A 19,010-nucleotide genomic window follows, 5' to 3' on the forward strand; every position below is an offset into this window, starting at 1 on the left:
TCAATCCAGCAGGCTCATCCTCACAGGGGTAGAGTTAGCTTTTCATCCCCTCACTTTGTACTCCTGTACTTGCATATTTGGACCCCTTTTTTACATCTATGTGTGTGTGTGAGTGAGAGAGTGAGAGAGAGGGGGGGGGGGGTTACTTTGCTTTCTTATCTTTCTAGCTGTACTGGTCCAAGAGTCAGTCCATTGAGCATTGCAGTAGAAGAGGTGAAAGAAAAAAACAGAAAAGTTGTTTTGATCTATGTGTGTGTGTGTGTGTTTTCGTTTGTGTGTGTGTGTGTGTGTGTATGCATGTGGGCTTGTTATCGTGTGTTTGTGTACAGGGGGTGTTCCTGAGCATGCATATAAATTAAGGTGGACATTTCTTATTTTGATTGAAACAGGAAGTGTGTTTGGGAGAGCACACACACTCTGCATTCAGGTCATGATCTGTATGCATCTGCAGCAGCATGTGTGTTTTGTTTGTGCTAATTCCACGGCAGGATGTTGGTCTGGGAGCAGGTGTGTATGTGTGTGTTTGTGTGTAAGCTAGAGTTTGTTTTAGCTGCGAAAGATAGACAGTGTGATCTGTAATTAAAATTTTCTGTCTCGTTAAGTTGGTGGCAGCCTTCGCTGCATCACAGTGGCTTTGCAATCGATGGCAAAGATCTCCCCATAATACTAACGAACCACAAGATCATTTAAGTTCAGGGCTCAGGGAAGGGAAAAATTAATTAAGATATTTATGGCCCCAATTAATCAGTTCAGCGAGAGAGACTTGCCCGATCCACAGGGTATATTCTGGAGATGGATGTTGCGAAAATCTGTGAGCATGGTCTTTAAAAAGAGAAGCAGGGGGATTCTCCAGCATCTTCGCTCCAAAAGCCCTCTAATACACACCTTATTTGCTCTGTTTGGCCGCAGCTCTCATCGGCTCAGGGTTAACCCTTACACCTTACAGACTCTTTCTGGAGCCTCTTAAAGGTGTGTGTGTGTGTGTGTATGTGCGTCTGTGTGTATATGTATGTGTGTGTGTGTGTGTCTTTGGTGTGTGTGTGTGTGTGTGTGTGTGTGTGTGTGTGTTGCATTGTGTGCAGACTGTCACATGCACAAACTTCAACTGAGGGGTGCAGAGCTTAACTGCTCTCACTACTCAGTTGTGACATTGTAGATGTGTTGAATCTCTGAGAATCCTCTGTTTTTTTAAAGCCACATGTATGTGGCAGTAGTCAATCCCCCCAGCCACCCCCCTGAAACCTGGACATCCTGACAGCTTTGGTATGGAGGAGTGCCAGGAACTGCCAATATGGTAACCGCAAATTAAATGTGTGGGCCCATGGCCGTTGCTGCTAATTGATTTCAGCTCATGAATGTTTTTGCTAATTGACTTTAATTCAGCCATGCATTAATGCTAAACATAGGCACTTTATTCTTTTGTGGGATTTTGATCTCTTCTGCACTAACTGTCCAGCTGCAGTCAGTCAGCCGCACATTTGTGGTTGAGCAATTCTTTGAGTGAGGACATACTGTGCGTGTGTGTATGTGTGTGTGTGTGTGTGTGTGTATGTGTGTGTTTGTAGTGTGTGGTCAGTGGAAAGTTTCTCAGAACAATACACTGACACATTCCATATTGTGTTGTTTACGACTGTCTGTATTGTGGCTTGACCTCTGATACAAACACAGAGTCCCAAGTTTGCTCCGCCGTCAATACCGATCCAAGACCCCTGTCAATCCCGGTGTCACCGGGCCGTCTAAGGAGATTGCCTGATTGATTGAAGCGAGACAGAGCACAGAGGGCGAGCAGAGTTAAGAAGGCACCTTGATTGACACAGAAAGAGTAAATGTGTGTGTGTGTCTGTGGGGGGGGGGGGTGGAGAAGAAGACAGCATATTACAACAGTTCAGAAAGAGAGAGAGATAGAGAGAGAGAGAGAGAGAGTTGGATAAAAGGAGAAAAACAGGCAGACAGTTGGTGTGTGGGAGAGGTGATGAAGGAGAGAGCACAAAAAGGACGGGGGAAAGGAAGAGAAGAGCTTTTAGTTTGTGTTTGAGAACGAGGTGGAAAAATAAAATGAAAGCAATAGAGAAGAGGAATGGATGGAGTTAGGGAGAGAGAAAGAGACAAGCGAGAGAGAGAAAGAGAAAGAGAAAGTGAGAGAGTGAGTGAGTGATAGAGAGAGAAATAGAGCAAGAAAATGTTTGAAAGAGAAAGAGTGGTAAAGAGAAATGAAGAAAAGCAGTAAGCGTGAGAATGAGTGATAGAGAAGTTTATAGAGAGAGAGAGAGAGAGAGAGAGAGTGGAGGAGGAGTAATCACAGAGCGGGGTGTGCGGGAGTGGGGAGCTCCATAGGGAACATTCAGGCCTCCGTCACGCACCAGTGCGCAGCACTGACAGGGTCTCCCTGTGCCAGCGCCGTCCCTCAGCGACGCGACGCAACACCTCACGCACGCGCGCCCAGGCCTCAAACACATGCGACACGACACCCGGGGCGGCACACTGCACACGACACGCACTAAAGCATGTTCTTTAATAAAAAACGTGAATCGAGCGGAGCTGTTCGTACGCACAGGAGCTTGCCTCTCTCTCTTCGGGGCCGTTTAAAAAAGTACCCTTCGGCACCAACTGCAGCAATGGCAGCAGTAGTACCGCTCGTGCTGTTATCATCACGACAGAAAAAATCAGAGCCAGGCCGCTTGCTAAACGTACCGTAAAGATGCCGCACTCCACCACAGCAAACACTGCAAAATTAAAGGCATATATTTATTTAATCTCTTTAGAATTGGTTAATTAGATAGCATGGAGATGACTGCTCTGCATGCAGCCTAGTGTATAACAAAAGAGGTCATCTGGCGCATGCGGCGGCATTGTCACAACAGCACCGCTGACAGACGCACAGCGCAGCTGCCCACTGCTCTGCTCCTATAGACCACACAGACATGATGGAGACAATATGGTGAGCTAGTGCTAAGGCTCGCCGAGCGGCGTGTAACACATGACTCATTATGCTGTGTAAGCTCTCTGGTGACAGGAAACAACACTCGGCGCAGTGCTGATTTGCACTGAAGGGTCTCGGAGCTTACAAGATATGCATCCATAGTCCATAGTGTTTTTTTACAAGGTAATAGATTACTTGGTTGAGTGACAGGCCAGAAAAGCAAAAAAAATATTCTGCAACAAATACTGTACGTGTGAGTGCAAGAAGCATGGACTCCAATAATTCTCATAATAATTGTGTTCCTATACAGTGATTTTGCTCAAGTTAATGGATCTGTCTCTCAGCGTGTCTTGTGTGTTCTGTTACCTTGCTGTGACGCTCCACTTTTAATTAACATGCTGCAATGATTAAAGTTTTAACTTAATTATCTTTATCTTTTCTCTCAGGGTGTTCAAGCCTCCATGGGAAACTGAATGAGACATTCTGCACGAGAGGAGGAGAAGAAGAAGGACAGGCTTGGGTAGATAGAGGGGGATATTAAATAAGGAGGAGTGACTGGCACCTGCCCTCCAGCTCTCTTTGAAGGGCAGGAAATAGAAACGAAAGAAAGGAGTGACCAGAAAAGAGGAAAAAAGGGAGAGAGTGGGGGAAAGAGAGAATGAAGACAATTGGAATCCAAGGGTTTCCTCTCGGTGTCTGTCACTCGCACTAGAATTTTGGACCCTGGAACCAGGAAGTATGATAAGCAGGAAGTTGCTCTTATTGGTCTCCCTTTTCTTGTGGGAGGAGTGTGGCAGGGCGGGGTCTGCGGTCAAGGTGGTCCGGAGGAGAGGACTGAGCGGGCAGCGTTCACTTAAACCCGAGGGCAAGGTTCTGGCTGACCAATGGGAAGAAAGCCCTGAAAAAGTCGGCTTGGCAACGAGGAATCTCAAGGACTTGCTTGCCCGCGACCAGACCGAGCGCAGCGACCTTTTGGTCATAAAGAAGCTCTCGCAGAACCACGCCACTCACCCCCTACTCACAAAACGTGAGGATGGCCAGAGTTTTGGGGTAAAACTAGACGGATTGGACTCTGCAGTGCACGGACTGTCTGGTACCAACGAGGCGGCTCTGGAACCGAGGAAGTGCAGGAATGGCACCAGGGGCGCTGACAGTTCCCTCCCTAAACCTGGGAGAACTGATAAAGGTCTGCCCATTCATCACAAGATAGACTTTGGCCTCCACCCAAACAGAACCCGAACCAAGTCCCTGGCCAGGTCCGGTGCCAGAGCGGGGTCTGCTGTCCATCCTGGCCAGACCCCCAAGGGCCTCTCGCTGGAGTCGCCCAGGAAACTCAACCTGACCGGCAGCTATGGCATGCTAAAGCTGATCTCCAAGGAGAACCTGGTGCGGATCGTGAACTCCCAGCTGCAGAGCGTGGTGGGATTGAATTTCCAGGGCAAGGCCAGTCGCAGCAGGAAGAGGGATCTGATTGATGTGGACCATAGCCTGCCGGCTGCCTCCAAGGTGAAGCGGCAGGACCGGGCGGTGGCCTCGGATCTCTATGGCGGCTCGGACAATCAAACGGAGGAGCTGCACATGAGCGCGACGTCCCACGTCAACCTCAACGCCGAGCAGGCCGTGCACAGCCTCTGGAAGCCAGTCAGCGAGTTCTCCTCCTCGGACTCTGTCATTGGCCGGCCCAGCGAGCGGGCCTCACCGAAAGGTCAGCTCGTCACGGAAACCTGGAGCAGCAGCAGCAGCAGCAGTGGCGTCGTTGGCGGCAAGCGGCTCAGCGCGCACCTGGCTTCCACCCCTCAGGCGGAGGTCCTGAACACCGAGAGGGACGCGTCCTTCGGCTACAGTGAAACCCAAGCGATGCTCCGCAGTGGGACGTCCAACTCGCCCCAGCGCACTGACGGCGCTGCTCCCTCCGTCTACACCCTGGACCCGTGGGGAGTGCGGAGCGTGAGTGGCGGAGGCAAGAGAGAGAGGGGAGGTGCCCCCGTGGAGGACGAGGTGGACGAGGAGAGGGAGGTGAAGGAGTACTCGAGCAAAAACGAGGCGCTGGAGGAGAGCATCCAGCCTCCGGAGCTGGAGTCCAGCGTGACCCAGGACCCCGTGTGGGCCGTGGCCGAGCGGCCCAACAGCAGCCACGTCCTCAAGCTGCGGCCCGAGACCGAGTGGGCGGCGGGGAAGACAGGCACTGGTGGCGGCAGCAGGATGGGTCACGGACTGATGTTTGAAGAGGCGGAGGAGGTCGATGAGGACAACAATGATGATGATGACGATGATGATGATGCCGGTAATGAGGGCAGAGGCCACAACGAAGGCGGCGGGAAACGTTCTCGCAGCAGGCGAAGCTGGATCTGGAACCAGTTCTTTGTGATCGAGGAGTACACTGGCCCAGAACCTGTGCTCATCGGACGGGTAAGGCAAACCTCCTATTTCTATAACAGTTTTTGTTCTGTTTACACACATTTTCAAAACTCTGTGTCTATTTTTTTAAAACTCTGACATGACACACAACTTTTAGACAAATGACAACTAATGACACACAACATTCAAAACGTCTTAAACCAGCAGTTCCCAAACTTTCCCCCCCGCGTACCACCGCCTACATTCCGACTCGGCTCGCGTACCCCCACCATCCGACACATAAACACATAAAAACGTAACGCATTCTATAACCCCCCCCCCCCCCCCCCGTTACCCGGTTTTAGTTGCGTGCATTTGGTCAGTTAAAAAGTTATGAAAAGTAGCTTGCGTAGCCTAACTACATCCACATACAATATCTTATAATAGGCCTACAACAACGCCTGACAAGGATGTATTCGTTTGGACAACATTAGGCTATACAGCCTAGAAAGGCTAAACTTAGGCTACCTTCAGTTTGTTAAATGTAAAGCCTAGCTTAATGTTACCTTTTTTGCCCATCTGAAATAACTCCTAGCTTTGCTCCTTCCCTCCTTTCTGTTTTTGTTGTTTTCAAAAACCTGTTATATCTGCGAAACTTTCCCCCCACGGACCACGGACCATCCAACGCATTCAAAAGTAACGCATTCTATTAGCTATTCCAGGCGTCATGTTTAATAAGCTGCCCTTTTTTTGATGAACACATACAGAGTTTATAAATGATATCCTTTAATTCATGTTTCCATATCATTATGACCTGATTCGAAATTATGTATTTATTCATGAATTAATTACAAAAGATTTAAAATTTTTAATTTACACCTGTCCGCCATAGCCCTTTTCATCTCGCATACCCCCTAGAAGCAGCTCGCGTACCACCGGGGGTACGCGTACCACAGTTTGGGAATCCCTGTCTTAAACACATCTCCAAAGCAAACATTTGCCTCATATTATAAACACTTTTGTCATAATGACATTTTGGATACATTGTGTACACACTGTTGCTCAAAACCTAAAGCTTGTCTGTCTTTCATGAGCTTTATATGTATATTTCCATGCAAGAGTGAAAGTCATCTACAGAGAAGTTGAAATACACAGTAAGCATGCAAGCAATATTGAAACCAAAATACTGACTTTCCCAAATAATTTGGTGTTGAGAATACAGTATTTTACAGCCAACAAGAAAAAATGAAACAAAAATAGGCCTACAATGACCACCAGATGTACATGGAGTTTATATCACAAAGCTGATTTTTCCAAAGACAGTAATTACTGACTACTATCAATTTACTTTGTTTTACTTTGTGTTTCTTTTCCAAAGAAAATATATTTCTTCATGTGCGTTCCTAAGGCATTTCCGGAGGCACTAGCCTGACGTAGCAATACTCAATTCTAGTCAGAATTCCGAAATCGCTAAACTGCATCGGCTAGTATTAGAGACAGGCGTCTATATGAGACAGGCCTTTAATTCCCTTTACACAAAACTTTCCTCTGCAAAGATGGAAAATATTATCGAATTAATTATTTCAAACACACTGAATGTCTACCTATATGACTAGGCTATCTGATGACAATTACGGATCATCATTCATTTAGTGTTGAGATGTTGTTCATTGAGTGAGATACAGTAAGATCCAAATAGCGGGGATAGACAGAACAGATGAAACACGTTTTAGTTAAACGTAATTTACAAAGAGATCGTATCACACTGAAAGCTCATATTTTGTCACTAGCAAATAGCCTATATCGGTCCTTTGTCAAATACAGCTGCATTATCAGCCCTGACCAAAACCGTTCAGGAATTATTTATGCAAAAGTGGAACGTGCATAATATTTCATTCTCCCTTCTTTTCGGCACGAATGAAACAGCATGAGAGAGCATGAACCATATCGTTTCTCCCGTATTGTATTTGCCAAATTTGACAACAGTCTACATTTCAATAGCCTATTCAATACAGCTTAATACGCCATTTCAGCGCCGTGTATGAGTAGGTCTAAGAGTGAGAAGTTTTATAATGCCCTGGGCAGCCACATTCCACTGCAATTAGGCCTACTTTATGCGCAGCACTTGCCACTCCGACTCATCATCAACCTATTTCACTATATAGCCAGAGAATGTCCGTAGACGGGCTCTGATATAGCCTAGTCTAAGGTAAATTCCTTTTCTGACTTCTTTCTCTTTATCGCCATGACAGTAGGCCTAGGCTACATTTAGAATAAAGAATAACGTTCGCGAACCCTTCTGGTTTTGTTGCCAGCATAACAAGCTTACCATCGGCCTATCCGCAAATTTTAAACACAAGGGATGAATTGAACGATGACGACGTCGGACATATTGGCATAGTTTATATTGAAAAAAAGTTGTACAATTTTGAACTCTACATGTAGCTTTTCCCCACCGCAGTCTTTTAATGCCATCTAATCATAACGTGCGCAGTCTGCACCATACTTAAGCCCAAATCACACCCAAGATTCGTGACGAGATGAGCTGCAACATTCTAATTAATTTAATTAATCAACATTCTAATATTAACCAGCAACTTGATGCAACATTCTAAAACCTTGCAACTACAGTATGACCAGACATGGTAAATGCTTTGCAACGGCTTGCAACGACGTCTAATTCACACCGCTGTAACATCCTTTCTGTAACGGTTTCGTGTCATTGCAAAGCTTTGGTGTGAATTGGGCTTTAAACAGACGATCTGACGGGTTTTAGAAGATTAAATACAACCCGAAACTAAAAAACAGACCAGGCCTCTACTGGAGACCGGCCTTTAACCCAAACCTGTAGCCACGCCAGGCGTTTAAAAGAGACAGGCGTCTCTTTGGGACTCAGCTATTTTTTGAAGTTTTACGGTATGAGTCTGATACTGCTCCATTGTGACGTAATTATGGGGCGTGTTTCAACCGATACAGGGGGGGAATGCTTCTGCACTCAATTGGATAGACCTAACCAATTAGAGCAACAAAATAACAAAATAACCATGATACGTAGGAAGAACACACAAACCATCTTTCTTCTCCACAAATGCCTTAACATTGTTTTCTGATCTTTTGTGAAAGTTATTGTGCCGTCAATATCTCTAAACACTCATTAGTGAAATCTAAGAGATACGTAGTAGGGTAGGCTATTAGGAAAAAACTGATAGGCTATAAGGCTATATCCCCTCTGTTTTTAAAAATAATTCTGTAGAACACTGATATGCTACCAACATGGGTAACGTTTTAGAATAACATGTGCTTATTAGGTATTAACAGTGCATTATAAGCAGTTAACAATTCATTACTAACAGTTAGTTAATTGTTGTTATCCTTTAATAACATTAACTAACTGTTAACATGCAGCTTGTACTGTAAGTGTTAATAAGCAGCCTTTTAACCCTTACAAGCCCGACCATTCTAATTTCGTTAAAATTTTAACGATGACCAATCATCTAATATCTCAGCTGTCCAATGACTGATTTTATTTCTGAAATCTTCCCCGTAATGCTGACAACATAAGCTTCAATTTGATATGATTGGTTAAGGGGTTTATGGCGCGAAATGTTTTGGATACTTGAAGATGAGTCTTGAAAAAATATTTTCACTTGAGTCAGTGCATTTCACGTGGACAGCCGGATGCCACCTGCACTTAAGTTGGAGTTTGCCTCGACTGGAAACCACAAAGCTGGATAAACTGAGGTAATATTGTTTTTACATCGGTTCTAGTTATGGTTTATCTTAATTTGAAGTCCTTAAATCATGTTATTTGACAGTAATATGCTTTCTCATCAGCGTCAACATTATGGCTTAGCGGGGGGCTAGTGCATCGTCACGTAACTTTAGCTAACTGTATAATTCTGAACTGCTTGCAATATTATCGTTTGCTTTTGATGTCAGTTATTTTCATTTGACAGTTTCATTTAAAAACCTGTTAGTATATAACCTGTAGGTAAGTTTGTTATCTAGTACCAATTTGCTTGTTAGGTAAGCCTTATATTGGCAAGACAGTATAGCAAACCAAAGCTGAATAAATCAATGGGCGCCGCGTTTCTAAGTTGCGTTCTCTTACATGAAATAAGTTGAGCGATATTTTTACTCCTCTCAATATGTAACGTTAGTTGTAGAAAATAAGATGTAAAATCACATATTCTGTCAGAAATGTAATTAACTTATTGCCTTTCCTCCGGTTGTTATCTGTAGTGCAGTCTGTAGTGAACTATTTTAGCTTGCTAACTTCTAAATGACAAACATCAGACGTGCTTGTCTCAACATTTTCTAAGATGGCATGACTTGAAATAGATGAAGCACAACTCCTCAATATTTAGTTATAGAAAACATGATGTGAAATCACATATTCTGTCAGAAATGTCATTATTGCATTTCAGCAGTTTGTTACTAGGTGAAATGTAATCTGTCTTTATCTTGATGCCAGCCAGGCAATCAGATTTAGGGTAGCTAAACCCATGTGTAATACAATGACTTTTCATAGGCCTACTTAGAAATATTTCGAGTATATTCTGGGGATGCTTCAATAGTTTAGGCTACCTCTTCTTTTGTGTGCATACATGCACAAATCTGTAGTTTTGTCATTTTATTTTTTACATTAATAAAAGGTATTTGTATGATTTCGCTCTTGTTTCAGATGGAGGATGACAAGACCTACACAGACCTTCTCGCAAGCCTGAAGAGGTAGCTGACTGCTCATGAGCTTGCGCTCACAATGCTGAAGACCATGAGGGGATGGAGGAAGAAGGTATAGATTTATGTGCCATGTGTAGGATGGTGCAGACTAAAAAACTGTGTGAAATAGACTTGTTATGTTCTTTTTTACTCACATTGTTGTCCCAGGCATATGTGGTTTTACCGGAGGGAATGGGAGCTTGTGCTTAGTAGGCCATCATATGCAAACAGTGCAGGGGCATGGGACAAAGACCCCAGAAGAGTTTCACAGGTTTCTGGGATTGATCATTTACATGGGGTTCACTTCCCTCCCTAATATCCATTGCTACTGGGGAACCAAGTCTTGGCAGGGATCAGGGGACATTGACCAAATGATGAATACATATTGTGTACTCCAAAAAACGCAGAATACCAGAAAGCACTTTTTCTCCATTGACATTGCCGTTGTCAGTAGCTTCTTGTTATTTCAAGTTTGACAATGCAATGCAGAATCTGGTGTTGAACCTAGGTTTGGTAGCTACAACCAGAAAGAATTTGGAGGAAATCTATCACAACAGCTGGTAGGCATTTCCGTTGAAATTTCAGCCTCACCTTCAGCTGCTCCAACTACTACTCTGTCGTCTTCCCATCAAGTACATATTCCTGTACAGCAGGAGCTTGTTATAAAACAACGTACATAATAAAACTAAAGTAGCTTGTATGGCCCTGGAGTGTAACGGTAGGCGAATTTGTTTTATTTATAAACAAATTGCTGTCAGATTTGGCATTCTGCAAAAAGGGATGCGTTTAGTAATGAGTCATAGCTCTTCTGTGTTCAACCTTCAGGTTCCCCACCCCACCTTTCCCTATCCTCCTCTGTAAGTGTGTGTGTGTGTGGGTATGAGTTTGTGTGTATATGTGTGTATGTGTTTATTCTCCACAGGCTTGTTCTAAGTATGTAATCCACTTTCAAATGTTTAGAACACATTGAGTTTTGAGTGATGTTGATTGTATTCCTAGCTTTTCATGAATAATAATACATTTTATATATGTATATCATTTTCATATTATACTGATTTATATAAGGAAGTTGTATTTGTTGAATCAAATGTATTTTATGTCTCTTTTCCGAAATGGTCTTCAATGAATACAGTATACTTACTTCCTGTATTACTGGTAAGGTACAGTATGTTTTTTTTAAATGTCATTTTATTGACTGTAGCATTTGCTTAAATACAAATAAATGGTTTATTCTTATAGACCAAATACATCTAAACCATTGTTTCTGACTTGATTATTAGTTTTTATGCATACTTTTATGTTGTTGGTGAGAAAGTGAATGTGAATTCTGTCAACATTCTAAATCCCGTTTCCTGCATTTTTTTACACTGATCACTAAAAATATCATAACTTTTGAAAGGTTAATGATATTCCAATACAGTTTTTTGTGTTAAATAGCCCACAACTTGCTGAACATTTCATACACTCTATATTTTTCTCTATCTTGTAGAGAAATATGATGAAAATTCATTTTTATGTGAATGAAATTAAATTTTGACAAATTCCGGATATACATTTGGAGAGGATTTTCAAATACTGTTCATTACTATATCAACATTACCATATGTATTTTACATAATTTCATAGAACTGATCCTTCTGATTACAATGGTATGTATATCCCATTGATGGTATGTATTATACTCAAGAAATAAGGTTTTTTGTGTGAGGAGGTCATCCAGCACCAAAAATGGAATGTTCGGCACGGGCACGAAAGGGTTAAGTTACTTACAAGTATATTTGTTAACAGTTGTAAGTGTTAACAAGCAGCTTGTTAATGCTTGCTAATGGTGTATTATATATATATATATATATATATTCAGACTTGAAACCGGAGGGTTGCCGGTTCGAACCCCAACCAGTAAGCACAACTGAAGTGCCCTTGAGCAAGGCACCTAAACTCTCAACCTCACCCTCACTGCTCTCCGAGCGCCGCTGTTGTTGCAGGCAGCTCACTGCGCCGGGATTAGTGTGTTTCACTAATTCACGGATTGGGATAAATGCAGAGACCAAATTTCCCTCACGGGATCAAAAGAGTATATATACTTATACTTATAAGCCATTAACACCTTTAACAAGCGTTAACAAGCTGCTTGTTAACACTTACAACTGTTAACAAATATGCTTGTAAGTAACTTAAAAGGCTGCTTATTAACACTTACAAGCTGCCTCTTAACAGTTAGTTAATGTTATTAAAGGATAACAACAGTTAACTAACTATTAGTAATGAATTGTTAACTGCTTATTATGCACTGTTAATACCTAATAAGCACATGTTATTCTAAGGCCTTACCCAAACGGGTTGTAAACAGCTGGGAAAGGCTGTCGCAAATCCCTCAAACAGGTGGTCAATCAGAGATTTCAAACGAACGAGGGAACAACATGTCACAATGCAACACGCTGTTTTCCATTGATGAAAGTGAAACCATGAATTTTCCCACATTTCAACTTTGGCGAAAGTGTTTAGAAATAATCGTTTTCAGTGATAAAACCTCATTGAAATAATATGCATTTTCCATATGGGGTCTTAGAAGCCATCTGTCTCCTTCTAGCCACAGTAGACCCCGAAGCCATTTGTTTTGAGAATAATGGCTGGCTGATGAAGTTATTGGCTGGCTAGCCGGCTCAGCCAAAACCTAAATGGCTGCTGCAGCCACCAAACTTTTCATGGCTACTAATGGCTGAAGCTGCCTCTTCATGTACAGATGTCTGTTATATTGATTTACTAGATCTCAATATTTCCAAGCAGTGCATGGCTTATATATTTCTACAAAATACAATACAATGTAATAATAATAAAAAATAAACACGATTTTACTTTCACAAATTATGCCTACAGTATTAATTTTGTTATCTGTAGGCAAACAATTTCAAGTAATAATGTCCCTGCTGCTGTCTAAGAATAGGCCTAGATGCACACTTGTCAAACTTCACGAAGTAACATTATGCTTATGACATGTAATTCGCTATTCAATATAGTTAATATAAGCACACATTGTTATATTATGTTGGACACAGTGCCGGTTCAGACCTCCATGGGGCCCTAAGCAAAATCCTCCTAAGGGGCCCTCCTACCTGAACTCTGAGCGCCAAAATGTAACCATTTTTTTTACAGTATCATCTGACACCTCAGTGCTCCCAATACAATCATCCCATCTCATTTTGGATGTCTATGGAAATTACCAAATATAGTGTTTTTCCTATAAAGGACTAGGAGAAAGAAACATAATTGTGTGTGAATCACCTTCACACAGCAATTAATGCCCAGTTTCAGTGTCTGGGCTGTTTGCTTTTGATGCTTGCTGTACATATCCCCTTGCAAAAAATAACTGCAGTTTTTTCAAAGTACAGTTCAGTTATACCACAATAGGCTACAGTGCAGTATAGTATTATAATGTCCAAAATACTGCATTTCTGTAGTAAAGTACAGTACTATGCAGTACAATGCAGTTTTTTGCGTCTAAAATACTGCATTCCCTGCATAAGAACTGCAAATATTTCCTCCAAAACTGCGGTTTTCATACTCAGAAATCTGCAGTTTGACACTTTAAGTGATGCAGTTCTTTTTTTGTAAGGGTCTGGTTGTGCTAGTAGCCTACTACTGGCTGACTTCACCTGTGTGTCTGTAGTAGGCTACTAGGCTACTTGCCAAAGACATAGGCTATGAACTGGCTTCCCTGATTCTCTTATTTTTTCAATATGTTTTCAAACGTAGACTATTTTAAACAATCATTTTAATACTTCATATAGACCTAATTTACGATGTGCATCTATTGTCCATGCAGCACAGCAAATCAAAGTTAATACATTAGGCTACTTTCCATTTTGCATAGGCTACGTTCAGTTGTAGGCTATCTATAACTAAAGCTTGACTGAAATATTGTAAAACAATTTAGTTCTTTTAAAAATTTATGGGAAGAGTGAAATCACCTAGTTTCGACGAGTCCTCACATGTTTCTGCTGAAAAACTGCTAGTTTCATCCCGAGCTGCACGTTATTATGAACGCATTTAAAGATGCGGCCATTTTTAAAAAAAATGTAGCCAGTTGCCCGCATTCAAAAAAACGGAATTTGCAATTATATTTCACAACTTGCGAAGTACTGTGACTGGGAAAGGCTGGCAAGTAAGCCGCAGACAGATCAGGGGATTCACTTCCCTGTTAGGTAGGCCTAGGCTAGGCCAGCAACCTATGCCAGCAACACGCACTGGAGAGATGCATGTTGACATCAAACCATGGAACGAACGCAAGTTTACCCGACTGCTGTTCCCGCTGTTCATTCTCGTGACGTTTCTTCCGTTTTTCATGCCCTGAATTAGCCTGGGTTTTCCCATGCTGCCTTACGCACGCGATTTTATTCACGCTGCTAGGCAGCCTGGATTCTATGTACTTCGTTTTCACCTCAACGAAGGAACCAATCACAGAACGGAGGGAGGGCAGCAAGACGATGACGACACACCGAAGCCATTATGAGCGACGTACAGACGCATTTGATAGACATTCGTAGTGCCCAATAAACAGTTCTGGGCATTCGTAAACCACGTTTCAAATACGAGAAAAGGAATGTCTAGTTCCCAGACCCCATCTCAATGAGATGAGCTCTGACGTTAGCCAAGCTAGCCCTGAATGGTAATTCGGTTTCATGTTCATCTTCTTAATGTATGAGGCACTGTCGCTATAACTGTATAGGGCCTACTAACTTGTCTGTCACTAGCTTGACTGAAGGGGAGACGGGGGAGGGGGCCTCCATTAACTTGCGGGGCCCTACGCAACTTGCGTAGTGTGCGTATAGGGAGAACCGGCCCTGGTTGGACAACAGCACATTTTTCTTCAATGTACACTAACGCCTGTGTCGTGAGCTAGCAACGCAGCAATCTCTGGAAACGGTGGAATACTGCAGTAATATCACGTTCAATGCTGTAAATCCCTCCGTTCCAGAGTATTTGTTTCATATCATCAATCATTTGGTTCAGGTGTTTGTGCAACCGGGCCCTGAAGATCTAACAAAAGTTTGAGTATAGGCCTACGTAGGAATTAGGATTATGTGTGAAGTGAGATCAAAATGACCTTGTTTGCTTCTTTATGCCATTTAAGATCAGCGCGAGAAAAAAAAAAAGGTATTCTCTGATTGCTTCTTCTGTACGGAAAACGTGCAATTTTTTAGTCAATTCACTATGAGTCCTGTGTATCGCAGCAACGAGAACAAGACTGTGCTCTGTGGGAAATAGATGTCGCTTATCGTTTATTTTTCGTATATGTAACAATTATTATTTGATGCAAATAGTTCTAGCTGGCTCAGCCAAAGGTATCAGATGGCGGCTTAATTTGGCTTACAAAATTATTGGCTGGCGGCGGCTGAAACTCTAAATAGCGCAAATGGCGGCGCATGGTGGCGGCTTCGGGGTCTAAGCCACAGCGTTTTTGTTGCAAACATAATCAACCTAAGCATGCTCAGAAGACGTGATAGACGACGCGCTGTTGCTCACCTGTCCATCATCGTAAAGCCCGATTTGATTGGTCCGCCAGATTTGGGGCGAGCATAGTTGCTCCACAACGGAGCAATGCCAGACCGAACTTCCCGACCTCAAATGTTGTGGGCGGGACTAAGTTCGGCTGGCACCCAGGCTAGGAGGCACAGAAAAAGTCGACATTTGTAGAACATTATGCTGAAGTCCAATTCATTGCAAGTATCTGAAATTGTTTCTAAACATTTCAACCGGGAATCCTCTAGGAAGTGGCATTTTGATAGGTTTTGTTGAAATTAAAACAAATTACTTCCTGTTAGATTTGTGTGTGTTAGGTAGAAAATGTGTGTGGTGTTTTGCAAAATGTGTTTTAGGAAATTGAAAACTGACTTGAACACTGAGAATTAGTGTATGGTTTGCGGATTTGGTGTGGGGTTATGGTGTTTGAAAGACAAGTTTAGAAAATTATGTGACAAGCAAAGATTTAGTGTGTAAGCAGTTGAAAAAAAACTGTAATTACCCTGTCTTTCAACTGTCAGTAGATTGAAATGACTATTTCTAAGAGGTACAGTAGCAGTGGTTGGGGAGTGTAAGGATTGAGGAAATGACTGAAAGTTCTGACAGGTTCATTTTAGGTAATGTTCTCACAGGTCAGGATTCTTATGCTATTGTCTACACTGAACTAATTTTCCTGATTTTAAATCCATATTTGTTGGGGTAGAGGTTTAGGCCAGGGTTCCCAGTGGGGGTAGGTTTGGGGTGGGATTTTTAGATTTGACTCAGCTCCTTTATTTTGATGACTCTTCACATCTTGTTTTGTGGATTAGCTCTGCTGTCTGAACTGTTGGTTCAAAAGCTCATTAACCCCAACACCAGGTCAGAGAATTCATTAGGGTCTTTCAAATGTCATCACCTTTTTAACTGCCATTGATTTTTGTACACCACACAATTGAAAGACTGGCTTTCGCTAATCACTCCCCGACAGGTATTAATCAATCTTTCCTCCCAAGACACAAAAAACTCACAACCCAAACAAATGCACACACCAGGCACACACACCGAGGACTACATGAAACATCTCTCCTGGGAGGTGACCCCTCCGCAGAGCAGAAGCCAGCGGCGTTCCTCCCTTCACTTAGCGACGGCAAACAGACAGGCAGCTCCCCGAGAACAGAGTTGATTTAATTCCCATCACACCCCTCATTTTAACCGCATTACTACGATTAGGCCGTCATTCTGCTGTCAATCTCTGTCAATTTGGGGGCCTTGGGGGCACGGGGCCGCTGCAGGCCCCCGAGAAGAATGTTTCAATCAGCTTCATAATCAGACACGTATTCCTTGGTGCCGCGCCGTGTTCTTTTTGCGGCAGCGACGGGCACCTCAAACAACTCCTTTCATCAGACAATCAAGTACAGGGGAGGAACAAAAACAATCGGGGGAGCCCCCATCATTTCCTCCCCCTCCTCCTCCTCTATTTCCTGTTTATCATCCCTGATTCTGAAAGCCTCATATGCGAGATTGTCTGACAATCACCTGCTTTCAAAGGAAAGCGAAGAAAAAATGACAAGATGATGACGCTGTTAAAGTTTGCTGCATTAACCAAGCTGCAAGTGTTTTTTTGTTTTGCACAATTGCAATTCTTAGTCCGTTTTTACAGGGAAGCAGATTTACATTGAATTTTAAATAGTGGATCTGTCTGCCAGACAGTCAGTTATTCTTTTTATCTGACCCAGCAGAGGCTTGCAAAAAAAGTACATATGATGCATATTAATGTATAAATATTTGATCAAGTGCGAATGAAAGATTTGTAACGGTAACACTGAAAAATGTGCATCTCCTCCAGCCTCGCAGTCGAAGCACATGGCCATGCGTCTGAATAGGGAACATGATGAGGAAGCTTATTACACTGGCAGCGCTGCTGTGCAGATACTTAGCCAGCGCCACTTCAGTTAGTCTCCAGCTGTGCTGAAGGCTAGCGCTATATAAGGGCCAGCTAATATCTAAGGTAAATGAATAGCGAGGAGAATCCTCAGTGTTAGCCTTAGGCGCTCCTACGCCGCTGTGGATTAAAAAAAAAAAAGAATGAGAAAAAAAAAAAACAACACGACGCCACCTGTCTCAGTGGGGGAATGTCTTGCTAACTTCAACTTCCTGCCCTCACGGAGATTTAAAGGAAATCCCTGCGGTGGCCGAGGATCCGGGCCCACTCGGGCTGGAGCAGCTCAGTGTAGCGAGGCTTTGTGATGCTGGACGCTGTTGTTGGGCTGGGCTGCTGCTGCTGCTGCTGCTGCTGCGGTGGGGCTTATTAAAAGGCCCTTGTTATGTTGAAGGGTGTTAGTGAAACAAAGGCTGGACGCCTGCAGTGCCTCAGGTCAACATCCAGGCTTACAGATGGATGCGCTGTAACTCATTAGCGTCAATATGCCTGTTAAGCAGGTGTGCGCGTGCGTGTGTGTGTGTGTGTGTGTGTTTGAAGGAGAGCGAGAGTGTGGGTGTGGATGTGGATGTGGGTGTTTGTGGATACGTGCATGTGCATGTGTGTGTGTGTGTGTGTGTGTGTGTGTGTGTGTGCATGTGTGTGTGTGTGTGTGTGTGTGTGTGTGTGTGTGTGTGTGTGTGTGTGTGTGTGTGTGTACAGTATGTTTGTGCGTAGGCCTCTGTGTACTAACTGCTTGTGTGTAAAACACCAGGGTTTGCCAACATTTCCTGCTGGGCTCTCCCTACACACATTACCTTATTGCTGACATTCATGGTTAAAATGTCTCCCTATACACCCTACACTATATGTATCTGTTTTGTAATTCTGAGTGTGTGTGTGTGTGTGTGTAAGTGTGAGTGTGAGTGTGTGTGTGTGTGTGTGTGTGTGTGTGTGTGTGTGTGTGTGTGTGTGTGTGTGTGTGTGTGTGTGTGCTGGTGTATTAGTGCATGTTTGCGAGAAAGCTCAAGAGAGATGTGTATATGTGTGGATATACCTAATGCTCTTATATCTTAATGCTCTTATGAATGTTTAATCTCCATCCTGTGGCCTGGCGAGGGCCTCCAGTGTCGCACTGCTGAAGATCAATTGAGGGGGGGGGGCACCATGTTTGCCGCTCCTTATTACCGAGATGATTATGATTTAATAAAGCGGAGTGCGCAGAACTCCCTGGCCTTTCACGCTGCCATGACAGTTAGTCTCCGACTCTCTGCTTGCCAGCCGGCCGTCTTAATCCTCCACTAAAGCCCACCGCGAGGTCCCCATGTTATAGGTTATATGAGGCGGTGGGGGGGGGGTGACATTTGTAGCCATCAATAGAACATTGACCAGATGCGCACAGCTCACAGTTCTTGTGACTTATGTTGTTGCCGATCCAGGCAAGAGAGAAAAAGCTCTCGACACACAAACACACAGACGCACATGCCGTTAATGTGTCTTAGCCCAGCGCCAAGTGGTCATTTTTGGATATTGCTGTTTTTACGACCGTCGCCTGTGAGTGTTTATGGCACACTTCATGCTTATGAACGTGGAAGTGCAGTTGTAATTGCTCGC

The 19,010-nt window shown here is 43.4% G+C and overlaps 1 protein-coding gene across 1 annotated transcript in view; it reads left to right on the top strand.

Annotated features, from left to right (window-relative positions):
• Positions 1–3,658: 3,658 nt before the first annotated feature.
• cdh24b (cadherin 24, type 2b) overlaps positions 3,659–19,010 on the top strand; it is a 66,036-nt gene continuing 50,684 nt past the window's right edge. Inside the window, exons 1-2 of the mRNA XM_076293133.1 lie at positions 3,659–4,834; positions 4,943–5,329. Coding sequence (XP_076149248.1) covers positions 3,659–4,834; positions 4,943–5,329 — 1,563 coding nt within the window. The remainder of the gene's footprint in view (positions 4,835–4,942; positions 5,330–19,010) is intronic.

The sequence above is a fragment of the Alosa pseudoharengus genome, unplaced genomic scaffold, assembly GCF_046254945.1.
Source record: "Alosa pseudoharengus isolate Yale_2024_CS ecotype anadromous, Long Island Sound unplaced genomic scaffold, YU_APseudo_1.1 YU_APseudo_1.1_scf_2, whole genome shotgun sequence".
Classification (NCBI taxonomy): domain Eukaryota; kingdom Metazoa; phylum Chordata; class Actinopteri; order Clupeiformes; family Clupeidae; genus Alosa; species Alosa pseudoharengus.